The sequence below is a fragment of the Chiroxiphia lanceolata genome, chromosome 6 (assembly GCF_009829145.1).
Source record: "Chiroxiphia lanceolata isolate bChiLan1 chromosome 6, bChiLan1.pri, whole genome shotgun sequence".
Lineage (NCBI taxonomy): Eukaryota > Metazoa > Chordata > Aves > Passeriformes > Pipridae > Chiroxiphia > Chiroxiphia lanceolata.
Window position 1 is genome coordinate 48,218,518 of NC_045642.1, and position 23,139 is coordinate 48,241,656.

The following is a 23,139-nucleotide window of genomic DNA, read 5'->3' on the forward strand; positions in this document are numbered from 1 at the left end:
ATGCAATTTTGCTTTAGGAGCATACACTTCCAGTACATTTGTGACTATTACTACTACCTCAAAAATAAAAACCATAAACAAGACAAACTTAAAATCTCATAACATGAATACAAAACAAATACTAGGATAGAGGAATCACTGGGTACATAAACAGCTGTCCTTTCTTCCTCAGGGACATTGTACTTGAAAATAGCTATGTTAAATGCTAATGTCAAAGTTCCTGTGCTCATAGGTTTTCTGAGAAAAACATCACAACTTTGAGCTCCTTCAATATGAAATTACAAAGCAATCACTAGACAAGTCATGTAATCAGCCTGAAAGACATGTAAATTTATATATTTCAAAATTTTTTTTAAAAAACACATAAACCCTACTTTAAGTTTTAGAACAGCTTCCAGAACTTCTTTGTTTCTCATTTCCAAGTTGAAATGTTCCTCATCTCTCAAGTGAAAAACGAGTATGTAGTTTGATTCTTTAATAAAATTCTGTACACTTCAGAAGAAACCATTAATTTCAGTTTTGTGTTCTAACAGAGCACTAAAATAACACTCTTTTGCTTCAGAATAATTCCATTTCTTTTTTTTTTTTTTTTTAAACTAATTGCATTTCCATGTATTTTCAAAATATCACCACTTAGCAGTAAGGCTAAGTTAAGTTTCAAACACTTTCTAGTTTTTTATACAAGATAATGCATACCTGAAAGATAATCATTTAATCATCTAAAAAGCTTGATTACTTTGACTTAAAATAAAATCTCTGTACAGTTAGCAAACAAAGGGGAAAGCTGAAGTGGTTCAACCAGCTTTCTCGGCAGGCAGCAATACTCCCTATGTTACTGCTGAAATTATGGTCTTCCAGATAGGAATAAAAGTTATCTTGTTTTCTTCTCTTGTGTGTGACTGATATACCCCCACAAAAATTATGATTCCATGTCTAATGGAAGAAATGTAATTAAAAGAGTTGATTAGCCAACTGACTGCTAGACACGCAACAAAAACAAAAACCATAACAAAAGGATTTCAGACAAATTAAATCCTCCAGCAGATTTTGAGAGATTTATTAGCACTCACTGGAGTGGAACCGAAGTCCAAAAAAACAGCAAAAGATCTGTAAACATCTGTTCAGATCCTTCATCATGCTCCAATGAATGAAGTACTACAGTCACTGTGCTGGTAACAGGGTAACATCTGAACTGACTCACACCAATGCCAGGTTAATGTTTGGTGACAGGAGCTTTTACTTCAGACTCAGATCCTCTGTCAGGTTCCCTTCACAAACATACACAAATCAGAGATTCCACTGCATTGCAATACAAAGAGCAGTTTAGTCTATCCATAGAAAGAGACTGGCACAATTTTCTTCTTCTCCCTTAACATTCATAAGCAGTCAAAATTCTAGTGGTTCCCTGTCTCCTCCTGCCCTTTCAACATCTCCAGCTTCAATTGCAAAAATCAGTTTACTTAAAAGAAGCGCTTCCATTTCTAAACCTATATTAAAGATGTCTACCTTTCCTCTCCTTGAAAATGTTTATATAATCTTTACAATTTTAGATCAAAATTGAAGTACATTGCAAAGCTTAATGGGAAGATCTCGAATCTACTTTCTACAAACCTTAACACATTTAAAAAACAAAACAAAACATCCTTAAAATAGATGTATTAAAAAGCAGGCTATAAATTATATTTGTCCTTATCAGCAAAAATCTATTTAAAGTTCTCTTCAGTTCTGGTAAACCCAAGTTTAAAACTAAAAAAATAAAAAAGGGATCCCTAAAAGCAACATAAAAAGCAGCCTGGAACAATGACCATATTAGGAAATATTGAAAGAATTGTGATTGCCTCTGAATTAAAGAAGGAAACTAAAGGATATAATTGCAGGAATATGTAAAATAATGATTGTCACAGAGGTATTTTTCCTAACACATTGCTCCCTCTCATACCACAAAAAAGTATCACTGGCCAATGAAACTGGAAGAAGAATTAAAAATTTTATATATAATGTGTAATTAGCTTATAAACTGCAAGGAATCACTGTACTAAAGACTGCAAAAAAGACTATATGCTTATGTAGGAGCTAACAAGATTTAGCAGCTTCACTGTGAAAGATTAAAATGCACATCACCTTTACAATCACCTTTCAAAGTTCACACCAGACCAACTGATTATGGTCTAGGAAAAACACTCCTATGGGCTGGATGGATGTTCCTTAGCAACCCACTGCATGACTTTTTTTGTGCAGTTAATTTTTGTTTTCCTCATTAATAGCAATCTGCTATGTCTGTTGCTGATTGCTTTTATGCACAACATGTCAGATTAAATGCACCATTTCCATTCCTGGCCTTCCATCAAAATTCTTCAAACTGTGGAAGTTTCAGCTTATTCTTAACCATGACTGCCAGAGGGATTTTTTCAATACATGTATTTTATTTATTTTTTGTGCAGGCATGAAAACAGAGATCTTATTTTTAGCTCTGGTAAATGAAAAAAATTATCTTTCAGAACATTCCATTCCTCCTGCGATTAAATTATGAAAACAGAATTAAAGTGTAACTCTCATATCATGTGTTATTGTAGCACTACTTCATTTCCATGCTGAAAGCCCCTCAGAACACTTTGAAAACTTGTATAGTCTTTTTTCACCCTACCATCAGTACATTAAAATCTCGAACTCTTTACAGACACTGCTTGATTTCCTTCACCTCTGGTTTATGTATTTCAAAGAATAAAAAACATTTTTGGTGCAAAACAGTACTACTAAGAGTTCCAATATTTCAATCAAACCACATTTTCCTAATGGAATAAGAAGTCCCACAAACAAATTTTTTAACTATGTAAATTCAACAAATGTCAGAAATGTACTTAAAAACCATTTGTGCCAAGTTTTGAAGTTATTAAAAATGGAGAGTTGTACTCCGTTTCTCATTTTGTGTGGTAACTACATTTATTTTTAGGTTTTAAATGAAAGCTTTATTTAAAATTAATTATAAAGGAATTCCCATGCAGACTCTAAAGGGATCTATAGAGCAGATACAATGGAGATTGTATACTCATATACATACTGTTGATCTTCATGTACATTTATCCTGCAGCATAATGTTAAAATAAGTCATAACTGAAGAGATTTGGAAAAAAGTTATAAAATCAAAATTATAAAAATCAAGAGTTTCAATATGTTGTCAATCACTTTCTAACAGTGTTTGATAACAAATTTCAAATAGTTAAAGATAAGGTATTTTAAGTTCTTACATTTAGTAAGTTAAACTATAAAATGCTTTCTGCTTAATACATTTTGATTAAATGATTTTACAACATGTAAATAAATACAATATGGACAGTCTTACTATTTCAATCAAAATGTTACTACTCATATTAATAAGAGACCTCATGATTACAGAATCCACAATTGCTACAAACAATGATGTCCAGTAAATCACAAATACAAAACCTAAAAAAAAACAACAAACACAATAAAAGAAGAATCGAATCTTACCCATTCTTGAAATATAAAACATGTGCTCTTTGCAGTCCTGTTTCCATGAAAAAACCAAGTTCTTGTTCATGTGCAGTGGGCCCTGGCTTAGGGCTTCTGTTTTGTATATTGGCATTAATTACCTAATAAAACAAAAGAAAAAGGGAAAAAATGTATTTAGAAAAAAAAAAAACCAACCCAAAAATCAAGCTTTGTGTACTTTTACATAGAAGCTCATACTTAATGTTGGAGAAATGTTTGCCATCTGTAGGTAGTGGCTAGTGGACTATTTCTATCCTTACCTCCATTGCCACCCTTTTCATTCCTGGGTATACCCTTAAAGTCAATTTATTCACCAAGTAGAAATACTGCTAAGCAAGATTTTATTATAGTTTTTCAAAAATTGTTGTGAAGAATGGTAAACAAAAGAGAAGAATATAAAAAAGCATATTTGCAGCCTTATTCAGTTAGCAGGAGGTGATGATATTCAAAAATTTAAAACTCAGGTTAAAAAAGACTACTGCAGAGAGCAGTAAGATTAAAAGCTATCTCCAGAGTGACTTCCAAAAAACAATTTAGAAATAACTTAACTGTATTACATCAGCATTAAGAATGCTGTCAAAATGGAGAGCTATCAGCTTTTGTTTGCCTTCATATTCACTGTACCAGATACTAAAAGCCAATAACAAAACAAAAACCCTTAGAAAATACAAACCTGTATCTATTTTAAAATAACAGTGCGAATTACTGCTCTCCCCATCACATCAAAGTTTTCTTTCCCATTTCTTTTGTTTGCATTATCCTAACTGTGTCCTATAACCTCTTCAAAGACAGCTGTCAAGTGACAGGCCTGAGGCTCATAAGCAATAGGTCTTAAAAAGAGGGTCAGATGGATATTGCCAGCTCACTTCATTCTAACACCATTCACAACACAAAGAACAGAGCCCCAAGTGTATTGCTTTTTTTCAAAGGTCTCTTTAAGCCTAAATAAAAAGCAGCAGTGTGTAACTACTAGAAATAAAAGGTACCACAAATTCTGTTTTCTCTAAAAAAACACTTAAAATAACACCAAATGAAGAGCCTAAGCTTAATTTTCCATAATTCATAATCCATAACTTGTAAAAGGGAAGGGGGGTGCAGTAACTTGCCTAATATTCTGCAGAACTGTCCAGAAGTTATATCTTGTCTACAACATTAAGAAGCTCAAATATAACAGCTTTCATCAACGAAATCCAAGTCTCCTACATATCTAGTACCTTGGATTTTGACAGTAACTGTAGTGCCATACATATGTACGGTAAGGAATATATTACTGAGATAAACTGACAAATGTGCTATCAAATCCAAGAACACTGTCCTGACTCAATTTATAGAACTATTAATCTGAAGTTCATCTACATTTTAAAATCCTATGTTTATCTGGCTATCAGATCACGATTTTTCCATTGCCCAGGGATTGTGCCTATCAGGTGAAGCAAACACTGTCAGTTACTGTTCTGGAAACCACACTGATACGTCATTGTACCTGCTGACAGGTACAATGTTAGGTCTGAATTTTACCTTCAAGTAGTATATAAAAGAGAATTTAGGTGCAATTATGTTATTGGCTTCAAATAAGCATCAACAAGACTAATTTTCAATCTTCACAGCTTCATTTTTAATTAAATTCTTTTTACGAATTACCTGAAAATCTAGTAAGTATATAAATGCAATACACATATTCCAACATGTATGTTTGAAAGACACCATAATCCCATGTGCATGAATGAACTACCACAGGGTAACAAGAGGCCTCAGATCAGTATCTTGAATATACACAGTAACTCAGAGTTCTGTGCCTTTTTAGCCTACTGGCACTGTCTTCCAAGAGGTCAGAATGAGATAACGGTTAGAAGGATAGCTACCAGACAGCCATTAAGGCACACTGATTTATTGTCCAATTGTAGGTGTGCATTGAAGTCCTATGAAAAGAAATATCAGACATGTTTTTGCTGAGTTACCAAGTTGTTGGTAACATCATATCAATCAAAGATTGTCATTGGGTATCTGTCAGTAGGTCTTGGTCCGTGGGAGAAGAAAGACACACAACATACAACAGGGTGATGAGACAGAGAGATGTCTGCCTGCTCAGCGTGGCAGGCAGCTTTTTATTGAGAACGCTCCCTTCAACTTTCTCACGCATACAATATAAACATATTCTTGCAAAAACATTTAGGCATGCAGCACCTGCACTCAGCCAAACAGCTTTAACCTTGTACTCTTTATAACTCAAGGTTGTGTCCATGGGAACTATCTAATTAGCTTTTCTGCTCTCATGGAAAACAGCCCAACACTTTGTAATATTCCAAACCCCTCAAGCTTCAATTGTGGGGCTGCGACTTCACCCCACAAAGATGAGCCACACAATTCTTCAATTAAGAAAACCACTCCAGCTTACCCTTTCTATCTCCTGAAGGTACAGGAGAGCAATATCTCCAGCCTTCTCGTAGCATGTAACAATTTCTTGTTCACGGTCCACATGGAGATTGCTAGCTGAGGAAGAAATTGGCAACTTCTCAAGACAGAGACCTGGGAGGTAAAAAAAAAATTCAAATGAAGTATTATAAGCTAATGTCATACAATATTATACACAAAACATAGTCCAGGTTAAGCCTCTTTAGCCAGGAGAAGAAACAAAGGAAATGAAGGCATGGTCCCCTGATACAGACACTAATAACTATGTAAGTAACATTTAATAACAATTAATAGTTATAAATCAAGAAGCAGCAAATTTTTTTTAAGCAATTTTTATTTAAAAGACATTATGACAATCGACCACAAAAGTACCTAGTGTCTTTGTATTCCAGTTTTACATCACTGGATTTGTCTTCATTTTTCCAGAATGATCATAGAAACCAATGCACAGTGAATAAAGGCACTCAAGGTAATATTAACTTACCTTGTGCAAGGCAAAAGCATCTATAAAAACAAATACATTTTAAGAAATCAAGGTGTTAGGAAGTGTAATTCTTGTACTTAAATTTAGAAGAGGTAGCTCACTGTCATCAAGGCCATGTATGTCTTTTCTGCTCAGGCCTTATCCAACATTATGTGGTGCTTTGAAGGAAAAAAATATCCAACATTATGTGGTGCTTTGAAGGAAAAAAATAATCTTTGCTTGTCTCAAATATAAACCCTACAACTCTTACTAATTAATCATATATCCTACACAAGTCACTTCTATTACAATTATTTTCAAGATAATTAAAGAGCTGGAAAGAACCTCAAGAATATTAATCCATTCATCTGATCAAAGAATCAACCAAGCTCTGATACTTGCCTAACCTGTTCTTAAAACCTTCTGACAATAGGGATACCTTGACCTTGATATGCAAATTATTATAGAGCTCAACTATTCTCACAATTAGTATTTTCTCCTCATGTCTAGATCTCCCTCTCTAGACTATTATTTCGATTCATCCTCAAAGAGAGATTATTCTGTTCTTTACAAAACATTTTTTCAGTATTCATCTAGAGAGAGAGACATGCTTGTAACAAAGAATGTCAATTCTCACTCATTTCTTTTTTCATGCTTCCTTGGCAGCTAATCATTTTTATCTCTTCTTGACACTCTCCAACTGGTTCCCTCTATCTTGACTCACTGTGCAAAACTGGATACACGGCTCCACTTGAGGCCTCAACAGCACTCAGCAGGGAAGATTAAAGATTTACTGGTTTTCATACAAGATACCTTAAAAAAAAAAACTTTGGTGTTTTCCCTTATATGTAAGTAAAAATTCTCTTCTGTTTATGATCTGCAACAGATCACCAGCTCATATTCTGCAAGTCAACTATCTCATTTTACATTTATTTGAATAATGAACTGCATTTGAACTAGCACTTTCCACATGTTAAGAGATGTATTTCAGGTCATTCTTTTAGCTTGTCAGCAGTAAATGCTGATCATAAAGTGCCTTCAACTGCTCCCACATTAATATAATGCACAATTTAAATGACTGTATTCTCAATTCATCGTTGAAAGTTTTGAGAATCCATTGCTGAAGAAACTAAAACCAACAACAAAACACATGGTTATATACTGGGCAGAAGTCTGTAGAATGCCAGGTAGCACAAATCCAATTTGGAGAATAGTTTATCACAGGATTTCTGTCAATCAGAACAAGGTGGGGACACTGTTTCATTGCAATTACAAAAGAAAAACCTAGCTTCAGAAGATACGTAATTTGGAGGGGTTTTATTGATAAACTCAAAACTACACAATATCTGTTGCCTCCAGATTATTTCAGAACATCTATTAAGTTTCAATACTAGTCCGTAAAAGTATATCTCATTTGTATAAAAAAACAGATTTCTGGTTTGAGAGGATGCATTAAGTCTGTATCAGAGTTTGTTGGCCACCTTTACTCTCCAATTCACCCCTTTACCAGTACAAACAACATATAACCTACAGCTCTATTTGCTAGCTATACATCCAATTAAGACGAAATTCTGACTCCAGCACTAACCCCTCTGCTAAAGAAAAAATAACATCCCATATACTTTTCAAAACCTACATATCCCTAAAGCGTGGCAAATACACAAGTAGTCTGTATCTTAAAAACCTGCAAAACCTGAGTTTTACAACAGATTTTTCTCACATGTCATAGTTTTCACCTAACATACTTCTAAAAATTTAATATATTTGCAAATAGTCTAAAGTAGCTAACACTAATCTGCTTTTTTTTTTTTTTTCCGATTTTGCAACCACATCACAAATATCTGAGAGGTTATTTTACTAACAGTAAGTCAGAGCTCCCAAAACAGCAAGATTACACTATAGGAAAAAAGCCAGTTATCCTGTTACCACAGTAGTCTTGAACAGACCCTCTGATAGGAAGATCTAAATGTAAGGTTGATACTGGATAGAAAGTTTGCAGTGTCCTATACAAACACCTTCAATCTCAGAGCTGACCACAGAATACAATAAATGAGCTGCAGTAAAAACGTCAAACGACCGAAAGCACCAGAGAGGTGGTACACAGATCACTCCTCCCCACTCCTCCCTTCCCATGACACTGAGAGCCCATGCCCCAGAGGTATCATCCCCTATATGAAGCATATAACTCAACTATTTGTTGATTTGATTCAGATTTATTCTTTCTATTTTTATATTTTATGGCCACAACCATAATCTTTTAAATCTTAAAGACTCACTATAAGGACATTCTCTCATTTTAGCTGAGAATTTTCTTTAAGATATGAAAATATCTCAGTGCTCTGCCAGAAATTTTAAGTAATGCAGCAGGGAAGTACTAAATTCTAAATGTTCTTTGACGAAGTACAGAATACTCTTTCTTAGATAAACTCTATCATATAATTACTATTCACTATATTTTTCTGGTATGTTTATTACAACCCAGGAAAGCATATTTTAAGCATGCAATGCTTTGGAGGAGGAATTTTATTTGGTGAACTATCCTGAAATGACCACTTAACAGAATGGTTTGCACACTGTATTTCTTTTGATGACTCAAGGAATAATTGCAATTCAATACTGTATTAAAAATGAAAACATATTAACTCGATGAAAAATCCTGAATAAATTCTGATTCTGTAACAGGTTAAAATTTGAGTCACTCCAGACTACTCGTTTAATTTTTTTCCTAAATACAGATGAAATTTAACAAATAATGTATTAAAGTACATAAAAGTACCATTTAATTTTAAACAGATATACACAGCAACACAGGAATAACAACCACATAATAATGCCCACTTCTTCATAAGAATACTGAGAGATGATGGAAGTTAATTAAAATAGGGATCATTACATTAGGCCCCCCCAGAAAAAGAAAAAGCACATGGTAATATAATAGAATTGAGAAACACATGAACTTAAAAAAACTCCACATATTGCCCTAAATTACTTGCTGAAGACTTCTCATAGAATCAGACAAGTCAGTTCTCACCTTTGTGTTTCTTCCCCCACCTGCCAGGCAGGAATCTCTGCTACTCTCCCCCCAAAAGGCAGGCATTTCTTTAACTGTTTACAAACTGCTTTGAGATATTCAGAAAATAGGTACATATTACTGCTACAAAATATTATTGCATTTGTTGTAAAGGTCATAGCTACTGATTTATTTAATTTTTATTCATTATTTTGTTTTATTCTGCATTCAAGAATATAACAACAATTGGTATCACAAGATGACTTGGATATTCATGACTTAAGTTTAAGCCCTTTCAGTTAAAACCACCTTCAAATAAAAGCTTACAACAAACTGGGTCAGTTTTAATCTGGGAGGACACTTATCTCACACATATCGAGTCCTGATATCAAGCAAGATGACTCCTGAGGGAAAAGAAAGTGAGAAGCAGTGAAATGAATACGAGTCCATAATAGTTAAGCTTACATGTTTTGCAAGGTAACTCTAAAATTGTTTGTCAAAAGAGCAGAAGAGTAACAAACAGCATTTGGACAAGAAAAGAATATTCCTGACATTTAAATTACATGATAACTTGCTAAGGTTTTCTTCAAATTTTCAAAAACTTTATAAATTACCCAAATTTTGTAAAATATTGAGAAAGTAAACACTAGACAGTTTTATCACTTATTCCAAGTGGCATTCTTGTGTCTATAGTCCCAAATCAGTGGCCAAGGTTATGTCAAGTAAACTATTTCATTTTTCACAAAGAGAAGACCAGGCTGGCCCTACCACCACATATGCACAAACTGACCACTGCCCAAAAAAAGGATGCTTCAGTAACAACAAGGTAACTAACTATACTTAAGAAGTCCTACACAAGTAGCTAATCAACCATTTTTATGTTAAAAAACAAACAGAAAACCAGTCTTCCGTAGAAAGTTCTGCAGGAAAACCAATCAGCACTCCCATTTCACCAGACAGAATAAACCAAAAATTACTCTAAGGTCAAAAGGGAATCCACGGCACAGTTCAGATCTTTATTAAGTACTCTTACCACACAGACCATTACTGAGATAATTTAAAAACCACAAGGCTAAGGCCTATCACATTGATAGCATTGTATATCTGAGGATTATCCATGATGCCAGTCAGTACCTTGCCTGTATAAATTTTAGAGCTCACAAGTAATAATGGACTCCATGGTTTATCTACTGTTTCCAGTAGGCAAGTCCAAGGACAGATAAAAACCAGTGAACTACTCTTTTATACTTAAGTCAATAAACACATTTTTTCAAGAGAGAGAGTTGCTTCAATAGATACAGATTCCTGGGTTTGCTTCCTGGTTTCCTTACCCAGACATGTAAAATCCAAGTGTATTGGAGTACACAGAACTTAGTCTTTCCCATATGATATGCAAAGTGTTCCAAATGCTGTAACACAAAAACCCCTTTCATCTCCTTTTAAAGAAACTTCATGTTTAGCCTATGTATTTAGAACAAACAATTATACAGACTATGGCAAACACTTATTAGTAATTTTAAAAGAGAAACTGGAACAATCTGAGTTATTGCTGTCAAGGAACTCCCACAGTTTATTTCTGAACTTAGAACAAACACCGCTAATTTCACTGCAGGGAAGGACTTATTTCTAGAAGTCTTCAATCAAAGATTGTGACTTGCTTGCAGAGAATTTTTTTAGAAAGCAAAGCATGTTTTTTTTTCCTCTTCAATTCCCTACTGGTATTTGTAAAGAAATTATTATAAAGGAAAAGAGAAAAATAATAGATAATAGGCTACCTCTTACTTTCATAATTACTGCAGATGCACTATCTTAGCAGAAATTGCCTATTGCTACAGATTATCCAAGGAAATACAAACAATTAATTTCTCTGATTTTTCAAGTACCTTCAACTGCCCATCCCCTTATGCCAAGACTCAGGTGGGAAGGTCTCCCAAAAACTGGTAGAATGCAGGATCTCTATGGCTAGTTCCATATACATTTTCCAGAAAAGGCATCAGGAAAATGGTCAATATCCTCTTCTCCAGCATATCTGAATTTAAGGGAAGTTCCTCTAGCTAGCCACTCTTTTAAACACAGACCACTTACAGAGAATTAAATTCCACTCTAGATGATACACAGAGCAACACAGGCAAAACTTTCCAGAGCTGAACACAGCTTTTTGTCACACATGCTCATACTGCAATGTCACTACATTAGCACAGCTTTTCTAATGCCATAGTTATGCTAGGGTTTCTAAGTGTCTTGAAGTTTCTCAAAGAAAGAGAAAATAAAAAAGCACAGAAATACTCATCTCCTTTTCTGAATTGAATACCTACTTACTACTCCAAGCAGTCAATAAGACCAGAGCAATATTTTGGGATTTCTTTTAATATCATCTGAAATAACTGTTTTGAAACAATTGGTCACTCTTTTCCTCTAAATGTAATGAATTCAAATCTTTGTATTTTCTTAAGAGTACAAAACAGACTTTTACAATATCTTTTAAACAAAAGAGATCAGTATTTTTCACACACACATTTGTTTCTTCATAACCATGTGCCAGACAGTTCTTGCTGCAGTACAGCCCTTTGACAGACCAGCATCTTGTAGAGGGGCCGAAAAAGTTCAAACAAAAGATAAAAGCTGATATAAGGTCTGATAATTGCTGCAGATCCTGGAGTGAGTGAATCTTTCTGCCGACCCCCCCCTCCTCCCCCAGAAAAGCAGAATTGCTGCAGTACATAGAATGGACATCAAGGAAGCTGTTCGCTCAGGAGAAAGGAGATCATTTAACTATGGAATTTACAGTTTTGCTGTAAATGTTCAGGATTGCTCCTACAAGCATTTCTGGCTCCACTATGACACCCATTCTTCCTGTGCCATGAGAAAAAAAAGGCCAGAATCACTAATTTTTAATTTGTGAACAACATTTTTTTCCCTCTCCTCACTCTGCCAAAGGAAGGATTCTGAAGAAATTCTAAAGATTTCGAAGAAACTAAGAATAAGAAAAAGATACCACCAAACTGCTCAAGTCCTAAAGAATTCTATTTTAATAAGAAACATATTATTTTAATTCAGTGTTTGTATTTCAAATACCACAGCTAAAAGCAGCACTGAGGAAAGTGGGATAAATGTCTGGGTTCCCCCTAGTCCCTGCTCCAGCAGAGCAGAAGTCATGAACATAGGCTGGGGAAAGACAAGCTTTAAAAACAGCAAGACAGGAGGAGGGAACCCAAGCTGAGTTCTTGACCCATTGCCTAATGAGGCTAGAGATCCCCAGCATAATTACTAAACCAGCTTTCATTTAGCATTCTTCCATGAAGAGCTGCTTGGTGTCTGCTGACACAGGCTAGCAACGCACAAGATACCATTACAACTGTATATGATTAAAGTTAAGCACAGCATCTTTTCCTAACTGCAGAGTAGCAATTCACATGCACCTGACACTTCCACTGAACCTAATGAGTATTTCCATGTTTCTGTAAACAGAACTAATTAATAGCCAATCATTTAACTTGGTAAATGCAACATTAAATTTGAATATGGGTCAGCAGCAGTAAAGATAGTCTCACCTTTCTCAACAAAATGTAAATACAGTTATTCAAACAGGCAATATGAGATGTAAAACAGTCTGCAGCAATAAGGCTACAATTCTGTAATAACACAGTTTAACTTACAGACAACATCCCTCACATACTTAATTCGTTACTGTAATACAACACAGTCATCTTGACATATCTGGAGTAGTCTACTAATCTATACACTGTATTAATTATAAACACATTCTCTTTACTAAAATCAAGTCTACAAAGTTGCAGACTTTAAGAAATGTCAGACTTGTAAATTGCTATATTCCTCTATAAGCATTTTTACAAAGAGTCACCAATTTGTAATGCCAAGTATTATAAATTAATTTTTTCAATTATGTCTTTTGACTTACACAGCAGTATCAGAGTTACGTTACCTAAAATTTCAATCAGCTTATGTCCTATTTAAATATAAACTTGCTATTTAAGAGTTCCTGACAAGTTGCACCTCCCCAAATTACCACCTCAATATCCCACTGTGCATGCATCTCATCCCTGCTTCCACAAGCAAACAAAATTGCTTAGAAACATAGGAGACACTGCCATGTACGGTATTTGAATAATGCCTGTGTGTGCTTTCCAGTATATTACCTCATTCATATACTGCTGAAAACTTGCAGAAACTTAATTGTCCTGTTCCCAGAGGCCACATCCCTACGGGAATATTAACTTCAGTCATCATTAAAATGGATTCTAAATATATGCTTCCGTATGGTAACAGCATATAGAGAATTTTTTTCTGATTGGTCTTGTAAGAAAAGGAAGTAGGAAAAGTTGGAGCTACTTACACATGCTTAACATGAAAAAAAAAAGTCAGACAAATGCACTCTTTCATTACTTCTTTAGGGATTTATAACTTCTCTTATTTCAATTCTTCATGATCTTCCTCAGTCTCAGAATTCAGCATTGCCAATTAAGCTGATCTAGTGAAGAAAGTAAACAAATAGACCCTAAAGAGACAAAATTAACCTCTTGAGCAAGGGAACCTTCTCCATCTATCAGAAGGTAGTCCTTTCTACATAGATACTCAAATATCAAGTGTATAATACAGCCAGAAATGTGCAAAATCCACATTTTACTTTGAACCAAGACTTGCCACCACAATCTCAAGACTGTCCTGCCTTTCTCCTCCCCCTGCCCAGCCTCGTTTCTTAGCTTACCTCCAACTGCATAACACAGCTCTAATAACCAGTACTGACATGCAAGTTATTTTTGTGGCAGAAGGAAAAAAATCAGGGTTTTTTATTGTACTGCTCCTTAAAACTCCATACTAAAAGTTTTGATGTGCTCCTGTGACTAACAGGCAACAGCTTCAGGGAGCCAGCTCCAGCAATGTTCATACACCTGCCCTCAGGCTAACACTTTGGAACAACAGAGTCATGCAAACCTGCCCATTTCCTCAGCAATGTCATCCTTTCATACCTATTTTTCCCTCCCTCATCACACACTCTTGAAATAAGCTGGCACCTCCAACCACAGGCATTTTGCTACAGTAAATTGTTTTATCAGATCCTTTGCTTTTGTGTCAAATGAATTTACAAGCAGATGGGGGAAAAGCTCACCAACAGATCCAAATAAGCATTCTCATGTTTTTGCAAATACTAAGTGGACCACAGATTCGAAAAGCTCCATCTTTTCAATTTATGTTTTGTATTATATTTTTTAAATGTCCCCCTGAATGTCTCCAAGTAAGGCTCTGAATCTTTGAAAATTATGTATTTAATATAAAACCTATGATTTTATTAATATTCTATCCCACACAACACCTTCTACATACCCATACAGAGCCATTACTCAGAAGCACAGCATCAAAATTAGCTCTTTTCTTAAAGTAAAGGAATCACCAGGTCTAATCAGAACTGTATTTTATGGGCACAAACACACACACATAAAAAAGTCAGTGTGAAGTCAAAAAAGTATGTTAGTCCATAAAGTTAACTACATAAAAGAAAATTATCCTCTCCTACAACTCTGTTTTTAGCCTGTGAATTTCAGGAAATGGTGAAGAAAGGCACGAAAATATCACATTCAGTGTACTGTGAGGTAGCTATCTCCTCGCAATTTTTACCTGAGGGATATCTAAACAGTGCTGTCCTGGATGTTTCTGAACACAAACAAAACAACAACAAAACCCCAACAGTTTGCTTGGTTTGCTCAGGTAAACTGGTAGTAAGTCACCCACTAGAAGTGACCAAACTTACAAAATCCAATCAAGATAAATAAGGCTTCATATGCTGGTTTTCTTCTCTCTTTTTTTTAATCTCTAAATCTGAACCAACAAAACATTCCAGCACAGAAAAGATACATATTTTTCTATTTTTGCATACATTATATTTAAATTAAGTAAAATTATTAATATTTTCTGCAAAATTTATGCCACTATGTTTCAACCATTTTATATCCTTATGAGGTCAAATAAAACAGAGAGTTGAGCTCTGGGAAAAGATTCAGTTGAATTACTGGGATTCCTTGGAGATATAAGCAAATTTAGGTACTTAAAGTTGATCAAGTCCAAGATTGCATTTTCCTGGAAAGAACATGACAAATTCAACAGACATTCTCACACACACTTAAAAAACAATACAAGACAAAAAACCCCAGCCAAAATCCACAAGGCTGAGTGGAAGTGTACCCAAACCAGACATTGCTCAGAAGCCCACACAGATGTTGTGTGAGAAAACTGGGCAGACTCACATCATGTAGAAGAACTCCCCATATACTCTCTTCCCACTGTGATCTAAATAGTGACCAGACTTATGAAGCATCCTTTTGTCTCTGCTACCAGTTACTTCCCTTATTTCCTTGACACCTCTATAGAGCATGATTCATGCTTGTCTAACGTTTACTAGAGGACTATGTTGGTGGAAATCAGTCACTCTCTTCCAAGACTAACATTAGAAACAATCCTTGATCAGTTGTCAGTTAACACTATTGAAGTCTCTCACAAATTGTTTGCTGCCTTTGACACTCCTCTTGCCTAAACAAAAAGTACACGTGCAACCCAACTCAAGCTTAAACACAACAGACCAAAGCAAACATTTAGCTCAGTAAATTTTAATAAACCTCTGGCATACAAATTGACACTTTCCTCAACATACTGACCCAGCTTGAAGTCTATTACAGTTTTCTAAATTGAAGTGGCACTGCCACCTTAAGACACAAGGCCAGCATTACAATTATACTAGACCAGTAAAAAACAAAATACTTTTTAATTAACTTCACCTCTGCTTTTAAAAAACTATATCCATGTAAGAAAATCTCAAAAATAAAACTTCCAAGTCATGCATTACTACTTTTCTCAATTAAGTGGCAATTTAGTTATGAGACATAGCTTAGGCTGAGCATTTTAACATTCAGTAAAAGGCATGAGAGTGAATTAAGGTTCTCCATTCTGCCCACAGCAACCACAAAACTGCACTGCTTTTTGTAACTCTTAACTTTCAGCAACATTTATAATGCTTTTAGTATTTAGCAACAGTTACAGTGACATTTATATACGGAAGGACTTTTAAATACACACACTCAAAAAACGTGATCAGGTGACAGCACAGTCGGAATATTAATTGAGGTACATGTCCTGTCAACCTAGCACAAACTCTGAATAATTTAAAGGACCCAAGCCATCCTCTTATTTCATCTATGAATATGGTACTCCACTACTGTGTTGATGATATTCACACTAAAAAAATTCAACTTCAGACAAGATATAAATTAAGTTTTAAAACACATTATGATACTGGAAAGAGCAGTCTTACCTTTTGTAGAATATGCTTCAGCAATCATCCGTAGCCTGTATGGTGGCACTGCAGTGAGCTGCAAGTCATCAATGCCAACTCTGGCATATGTATTCAGAGCTTCTTTGTAATCACCTTCCACATAGTTTAATTTGGCCATAATCAGGTTAGCTTCCTGTAGGAATTCTGGCTAGAAAGAAGAGAAATAAGAAAGGGTTTTTCCTCAGAAAACACACCTAATTCCTTCCAATAATTATTAGATGTGTTTTCTGTATATATTCATGTAGGATATTTCTTCTAACAGAGCAACAAACCAACAAAATTCTGTCCCCTGTAATATTTGAGAAGCTTGAGGTAGGGGGGAATTCACAAAAAACTATTTAAAGGTAGCCTATCATTACAACCCCTCCAATGTTTTCTCTAACACCATAAGCACAGTTGAAAATCAACATGGCATCAAAACTTAATGATATATGTTCCACAGTCTACATATTTAATTCACACGATTTCAAAGTATCAGGGCAGAATAAATGTCTTGAAAAAGAAGATAAATGGATTAATAAAGACAGAAAAGGAAGAGAAATTAATACTCCCAGAAACCACAGGAAACAAAATGTCATAGATGACTGTAAAACAAGCTTCTTTTAATCTCTCAAAAGATGGATGTTGAGTACAGAACAGATAAGTTGATGTAGCAGCTACAACAACAGTTAAGTAAAAGAAGGGTCAGAATGGTTAAGAGCATCAAAAGGTTGTGACAGAAAATGCTCTCAGATATTAACCTCAATTTCTGCACCTCCAAATACAATTTAAGGAACCTTTCCTCAATACTACAATTTCAACTTTTCTAATTCTTGCTCAGGCTGATTTACATACCTTTAGATTTCCCCTATCAAGAGCTGCTGTGAGATGTTTCCTGACCTCAGTCAGTTTTGGTTGGGGGCCCCGTGGACTACTACTCTGTTTAAGAGTATTTTCCTTCAAAAATTGTTCTAGTTTGGACTCCCCAAGGAGAAGCTCTGCCATGTCATCTGTAAATAAAACCAAAGACAGGAAATATTAGAAATCATTTTATTTCAGTACTTTCAGTATTTCAGTGGAGACAGCCATTGCCTGAATTTTAAATAGAAACTAATCAAAGCAAACACAGCATCCAGTACTCAGGTTTATCATAAGTCATGTAGTACTTTGTTTTACTTTTCAATTTATCTTTTTCCAGCCTGGTTCACTGTAGAATCAAGTCTCATGTGTTTTAAGATATAAAGAATTAGAACACTAACCTGAAGTCAGTATTCTCGCCTTCCTCCTTAAAAAGCAGCACTTGATTCCAAAGCTTTATGTAGCTTTCTGAACATGACAAGATATACTTCTGATACTCACTTTACCAAAAAACTGGTTTCAAATATGAATACTGATATTGGATTAATTTATTTGTTTGAAGTTACATGTCCTTCATGATGTCTCTGATCACCATTCGTATTTTGTCTGTAGATTTCACTCAGACCTTGTTAAGGCTCCAGCAATCCCAAGTCTGAAAGTATCTCAGATATGAAAGTCCATTTTCATCACTCTCCCAGTTTCTTAGGGCTTACCTAAGAAACTGGTCATCCTCCACTCTACCCAGGGCCACTAAACTTATTTTACTGAAATGTGTTAGTTCTTCCTCTAGTGAGAAGAGTGTTGTAAAAATCTTGGACTTGAAAAGACCTGGTCATGCCTTGCAAACAATGTCTGAATAATCCAAACATGTAATATCAATAAATAAAACGGACTTTTAGAAAGGAGAAAGGCAAAAAGTTATCAGTCAGAAAAGCACTCATCACCTTTAGCACTGTCCCTAGAGGTAATGAAAAGGGACAGAAAGACCAGGGCATGCAGAAGTCAGTGTTACTGTAGAGGAAAAGCTTTCCCTCAGGAAATATATAAATTTCAGGAAGTATAAATGCATCAGCATTATCTTTTAATTATAGCAAATTTCAGTACAATGCCATTCTACACTAAGCTATAAGGACCAATACTGTCCTGAAACATGTCCTACCAAGTAGAAAGACGAAAACTTAGAACTTTTTTTTCCCTTAAAACTTCCAGTTAACTGCTGATTCTTAAACTACAATTTCTTCAAGAGAAAGTTAAGAGACCAGACAAAATAACAGAAGCATCAAGGGAGCACTTATTTTTCTATTTATGTTTTTTATACAGTGTGCTGGGAGTGTGCTCGACATTTATTTGTTCTCAACTACCATTCACTTATGTTTTACTGTTTAAGCACTACTGGAAAAGTTCTTAGCATCCTGATGAAGACAAATCACACCACCTGGTTACCAGCCCGCTTAATTTTCATCTGATCATAGTTGTCAAATTCATCAATCTTAAATTTGTAGTGTCAGTTCCATTCCCAAAGTCCACCGAAAGGAGACCACTAAAGCTTCTGATACTTCAGGTATACTCATCTTCAGATCAGACAACAATTTAAAGTGTCACTTTCTGAATGCATCTTCTCTGAAGAGCACCTTTATGCCTCTTCACACGCCTTTGGTTTTGCCTAAACTGTGCACCTTCTGCTCAATTTATCCTCACAACTCTAGATATAGCTTTGATACATGCTAGCCAAATATGCTGGTTCCTTGAAACATAAGGAAGGGGAAAACAAACCTCTAATTTGGTTTTTTATCTCCTTGATGCACCATTGCTTTAGAGGTATTTGAAAAAACAAAGACAATCACATCTTCCAAATACATATATTAAAGGCATACAATTCCCAGTTAAAAAAAAATACTACTACCTCTCAATAATACAGCTACAGTATAATAATGAAACCTTATTACTCACTATTTGCCAACCAAAAAAATACTTTTATTTAGCTATTCAATGACCATATGGCAAATGGTACAGTTTGACATGCATCAGAAAGGCCATCATACAATTTGCACATCCCTTAAAAATGAAGTTGATCGGTTTATAAAGTTTGACTGAAATGTTTTCATCTTAAACATCTGATGTACCGTTTAAAAAACCAAAATAAGAGAACTTAAACTTAAGTCCCAAAAATATAAAGGCTCAAAGTTTGTACACTATAATATTTTTGGTACAGCCTAGGATATACTGCATGGAAGGCTGGCTAATCTGGCACTCTGGAATGTAACATTTCTGAACAGAACTAGAATGAGAAGGTTTTACGGTAGGTAAGAAATATTTTGGTCATGCACAAGAAACTCCATTGTTAGCTGCAGCAGGAAACAAGTGAGTCTATCAGGGCTGAGCACATTTATGACTTAATATGGCTTGCAGAGTCTTTCCCGTGTTTCGTAAGCAACGATAAGTTCCTTGCTACAGCATGAATTTCATGCACACATTATATCAGAGTACAGCAAAAAGCAGGGAAAGGGGCAGTACATGCTCTCAGCATAAGTCATGGTCAGCTGCATCCCCCTAGGAAAGGGCCCAAACCAGAAATGCCAGACTGCCTCCTACCCCAGCCACAGGTCCAGATTCTGGAAGGCTCAGAGCCTGTCTGAAGGCTGGGCCTGTGCAGCTTCAGTTTCAAGCTACAAATTAAACAAGAAATTAAACTGACCAAATATAAACATGATATTTCAGCCCAAACCTCCTTTGTTATAGACTTTACTCCAAATCCCACATTTCATTACCATAGCCACAGTATCATTATAAATTCACAGTAAAGTCAGATATTATGACCAAAATTACCCTTCTCAAAGATAGCTTTAGCACAACACTCCACAGGACTGCACTTTCTGCAACTGTTCCATCTCTCTGGAAATCAAAGAGTGTAAGCTGCATGCACCATTCCATCTCTCTGGAAATCAAAGTGTATAAGTTGCATACACAGAAAAGACAGATGGTTTTGTACACCACAGCAAGGCTGGTTAGTTTGGTGCACAGTTTAACATGTGTTGTGTGAAAGGCTCTCAGAGATCAGAGGCCCATTCCAAACTTACAAAACTGTACTTCAGTTCACTGTATGCAATTATTTGCCTTGCAAAGAATAAGTCACTGACAGGTCCTTTCAGGACAGGTATTTTACCCAAAATATTCAAAAGACTGCACTGTGTGTGATCTGAGTACACAATTTTTTGTTTATGAACCTCTTGAAAATAATACTTGAGGCCAGTATAGTAATGTCCCACACAGGAGAACAATGAAGATTAATTTTGCTAATTGTGCTTTTAAAGCTAAGTGGCAATTTAAAATAGAGTGAAAATATGTCAAACTGGTTACTCCAAGTTTTAAGGGATGTGCAAGTTGATACTTCCTCTCTGATGTGTACTCATCAAAACCAAAGTATTTCATTTAACAAGTAACATTCCTCTTTCCTTTTATTCAGTTTAATGCTTTGCTGAGCAAGCTCCATTTCCAAAGAAGGTTGAGGAAACATGAATATCAAACATCAAAAAATAGCAAGGAAGCCAAATGACATCCTAAGACAAGCGCTTTGGTTCGAGAGCAATATCATCAAGGCTGTTTACAATTAAAAGAGTGAGGTCTATCAGTTACATTCCTCAACACTTCAAATAGCAGAACTTCAGAAGTGCCAATGAAGAAAGTGTCACATGTGCCTTTCCCTCTCATATGTATTCCTTCAAGTAAGTCTCAAAAATTCTTCTGGTCCACACTCCTGTAACAAGCACTTCTTTAGTTAAGTTAAATACAGTAGATCTTTCTTTATGGAAAGACAGGTAAGAACAGTTATACTGTGGACCAGCTGCCAGATATGTTTTGTTTACACAAACTGCAAAATTGTCAAGGAACCATGTGAAACAACTAATTCTGGATTCTCACACCGGATTAGCTGAAGAACAGGTCAGACACTAAAGAAAATAAACCTTGCACTGCTAGGTGTGAAAATGCATGCCCTGAGGCATGAGGATTCGTAAAACAAAGTGCTTAAATCATTCCTATTACTAAAGGGGAAATAATCACTTTGCCTATAACCAAACAACAGCATTGGCATATGCAAGAGCAAAGTGCAGCCATTCCAGCTGCACCACAGAAAGAGGAAGACCAGCTTTATAAGACTAATTCTCACCCATTTGTGCAGAAGAACAAGGTAGGGATAGACACAGATATAGCACTCTGCATAAAGTCGGAAAGATTATTCCTCTCTTGTACACAGATATTTTCACACTGGGGAAAGTAAGAGGAGACAAACATGAAGCCACCTCCTGAAAATTTAATTTCACCTCTCTCCCTCTTCCCCCTCTCACTCTCCCTCCCTTCACCTTAAGATAAGTTTCTTCCCTCTGACAACTACTTGAAAAATTATGATGTTGTCTCTGAAGACAGGACACAAGCAAGAACAAAGTGTTAAGGGCAAGCTGGCACACACTCTGGAACTACCCAGACACCTTAAGATGAGAATCAAAGTAGTCTATACACCCAGATATTTTGTTCCCATCACTGACGCAAGTTAGAGAAGCTAAGGATCCATACACTAGCCAGAGATAGTCACAGTGCAGCAACATGTAGTGCACATACTTTCCTTCAGAGGAAAGGTGGGAGAGAAAAAAAGTAGCTGCAACTTACAGATCCAATTAAGCATCAAAACAAAAGCTGTTCTTCTAGGTCATCCATCCACAGTACAATTCATACTTTTCCTGTACCACTGCTGCTGATCATGAGACACAGCACCACAAGAGAAAGAGTTACTGGCTTTCATCACAGAAGTGCTGCACTTGCACAGCTGCTGGTGACTAACACTTGAAGACAATGGGTCACAGACTGCAAACCATAAAAGCCACTGCAAAGCAGAATTTTCTTATTTCCTGAGTCACTCATCTGCTACGTCAGTCAGTCAGGGCCAGACATCGGCAACAAACTTTCAAATCAAATTATTACTGAGCAAGTACTTTATTAACAAAGCATTGGCTTGAGGTGTGTCAACCATTCTGTGCCAGCAGGAACAAGACTCAATTGTGCTTATACCAAAACGCCAATTACATGGACATTTCTGAAGGAAACTATTTATGAAACTATAGCTCTGGCAGAGGTTTTCATCATCTTGAAATAATGTAAGTATTGTTTGAGAAGAAATTGTTTTTCTTCCAGTACAGTATGAGCGAACTAGATTACATTCTTCTATGAGACACTTCATAGAGACAGAATTAAACTGCGTAAAGTTGATACCTTGAAGTCTAGTGTTCTTTCAGCCAGTCTAAATAGATGCTTCAGAAGAACACCAAACCTGTTTGAAAACAGTTTAGGTACCATGAAAACCAGTAGCCCACTTATAGAAAATGAAGACAGTTATGGATCACTATAAAACTCTTGATTAAAGGAAAGACTCATTCATATATTTCTCTGCTGAAGAGTTAATCAACAGCAATTACCTGGTAGAATTAGGGGGCTGATGACTTTTATCACAATTGTATTGCAGAACCATTTCCTAATTGGAAACAGCCTCGCTTGCCCACCTGTTTCTGCAACATC

The 23,139-nt window shown here is 35.7% G+C and overlaps 1 protein-coding gene across 3 annotated transcripts in view; it reads right to left on the bottom strand.

Annotated features, from left to right (window-relative positions):
• The window catches only part of TTC7B (tetratricopeptide repeat domain 7B), a 131,181-nt gene that overhangs the window by 95,148 nt on the left and 12,894 nt on the right, over positions 1-23,139 (bottom strand). For all 3 annotated transcript variants that reach the window (XM_032691093.1, XM_032691092.1, XM_032691094.1), the window contains exons 2-5: positions 17,572-17,726; positions 16,717-16,885; positions 5,906-6,036; positions 3,490-3,611 (exon numbers count right to left, since the gene is read on the bottom strand). In XM_032691093.1, coding sequence (XP_032546984.1) covers positions 3,490-3,611; positions 5,906-6,036; positions 16,717-16,885; positions 17,572-17,726 — 577 coding nt within the window. The remainder of the gene's footprint in view (positions 1-3,489; positions 3,612-5,905; positions 6,037-16,716; positions 16,886-17,571; positions 17,727-23,139) is intronic.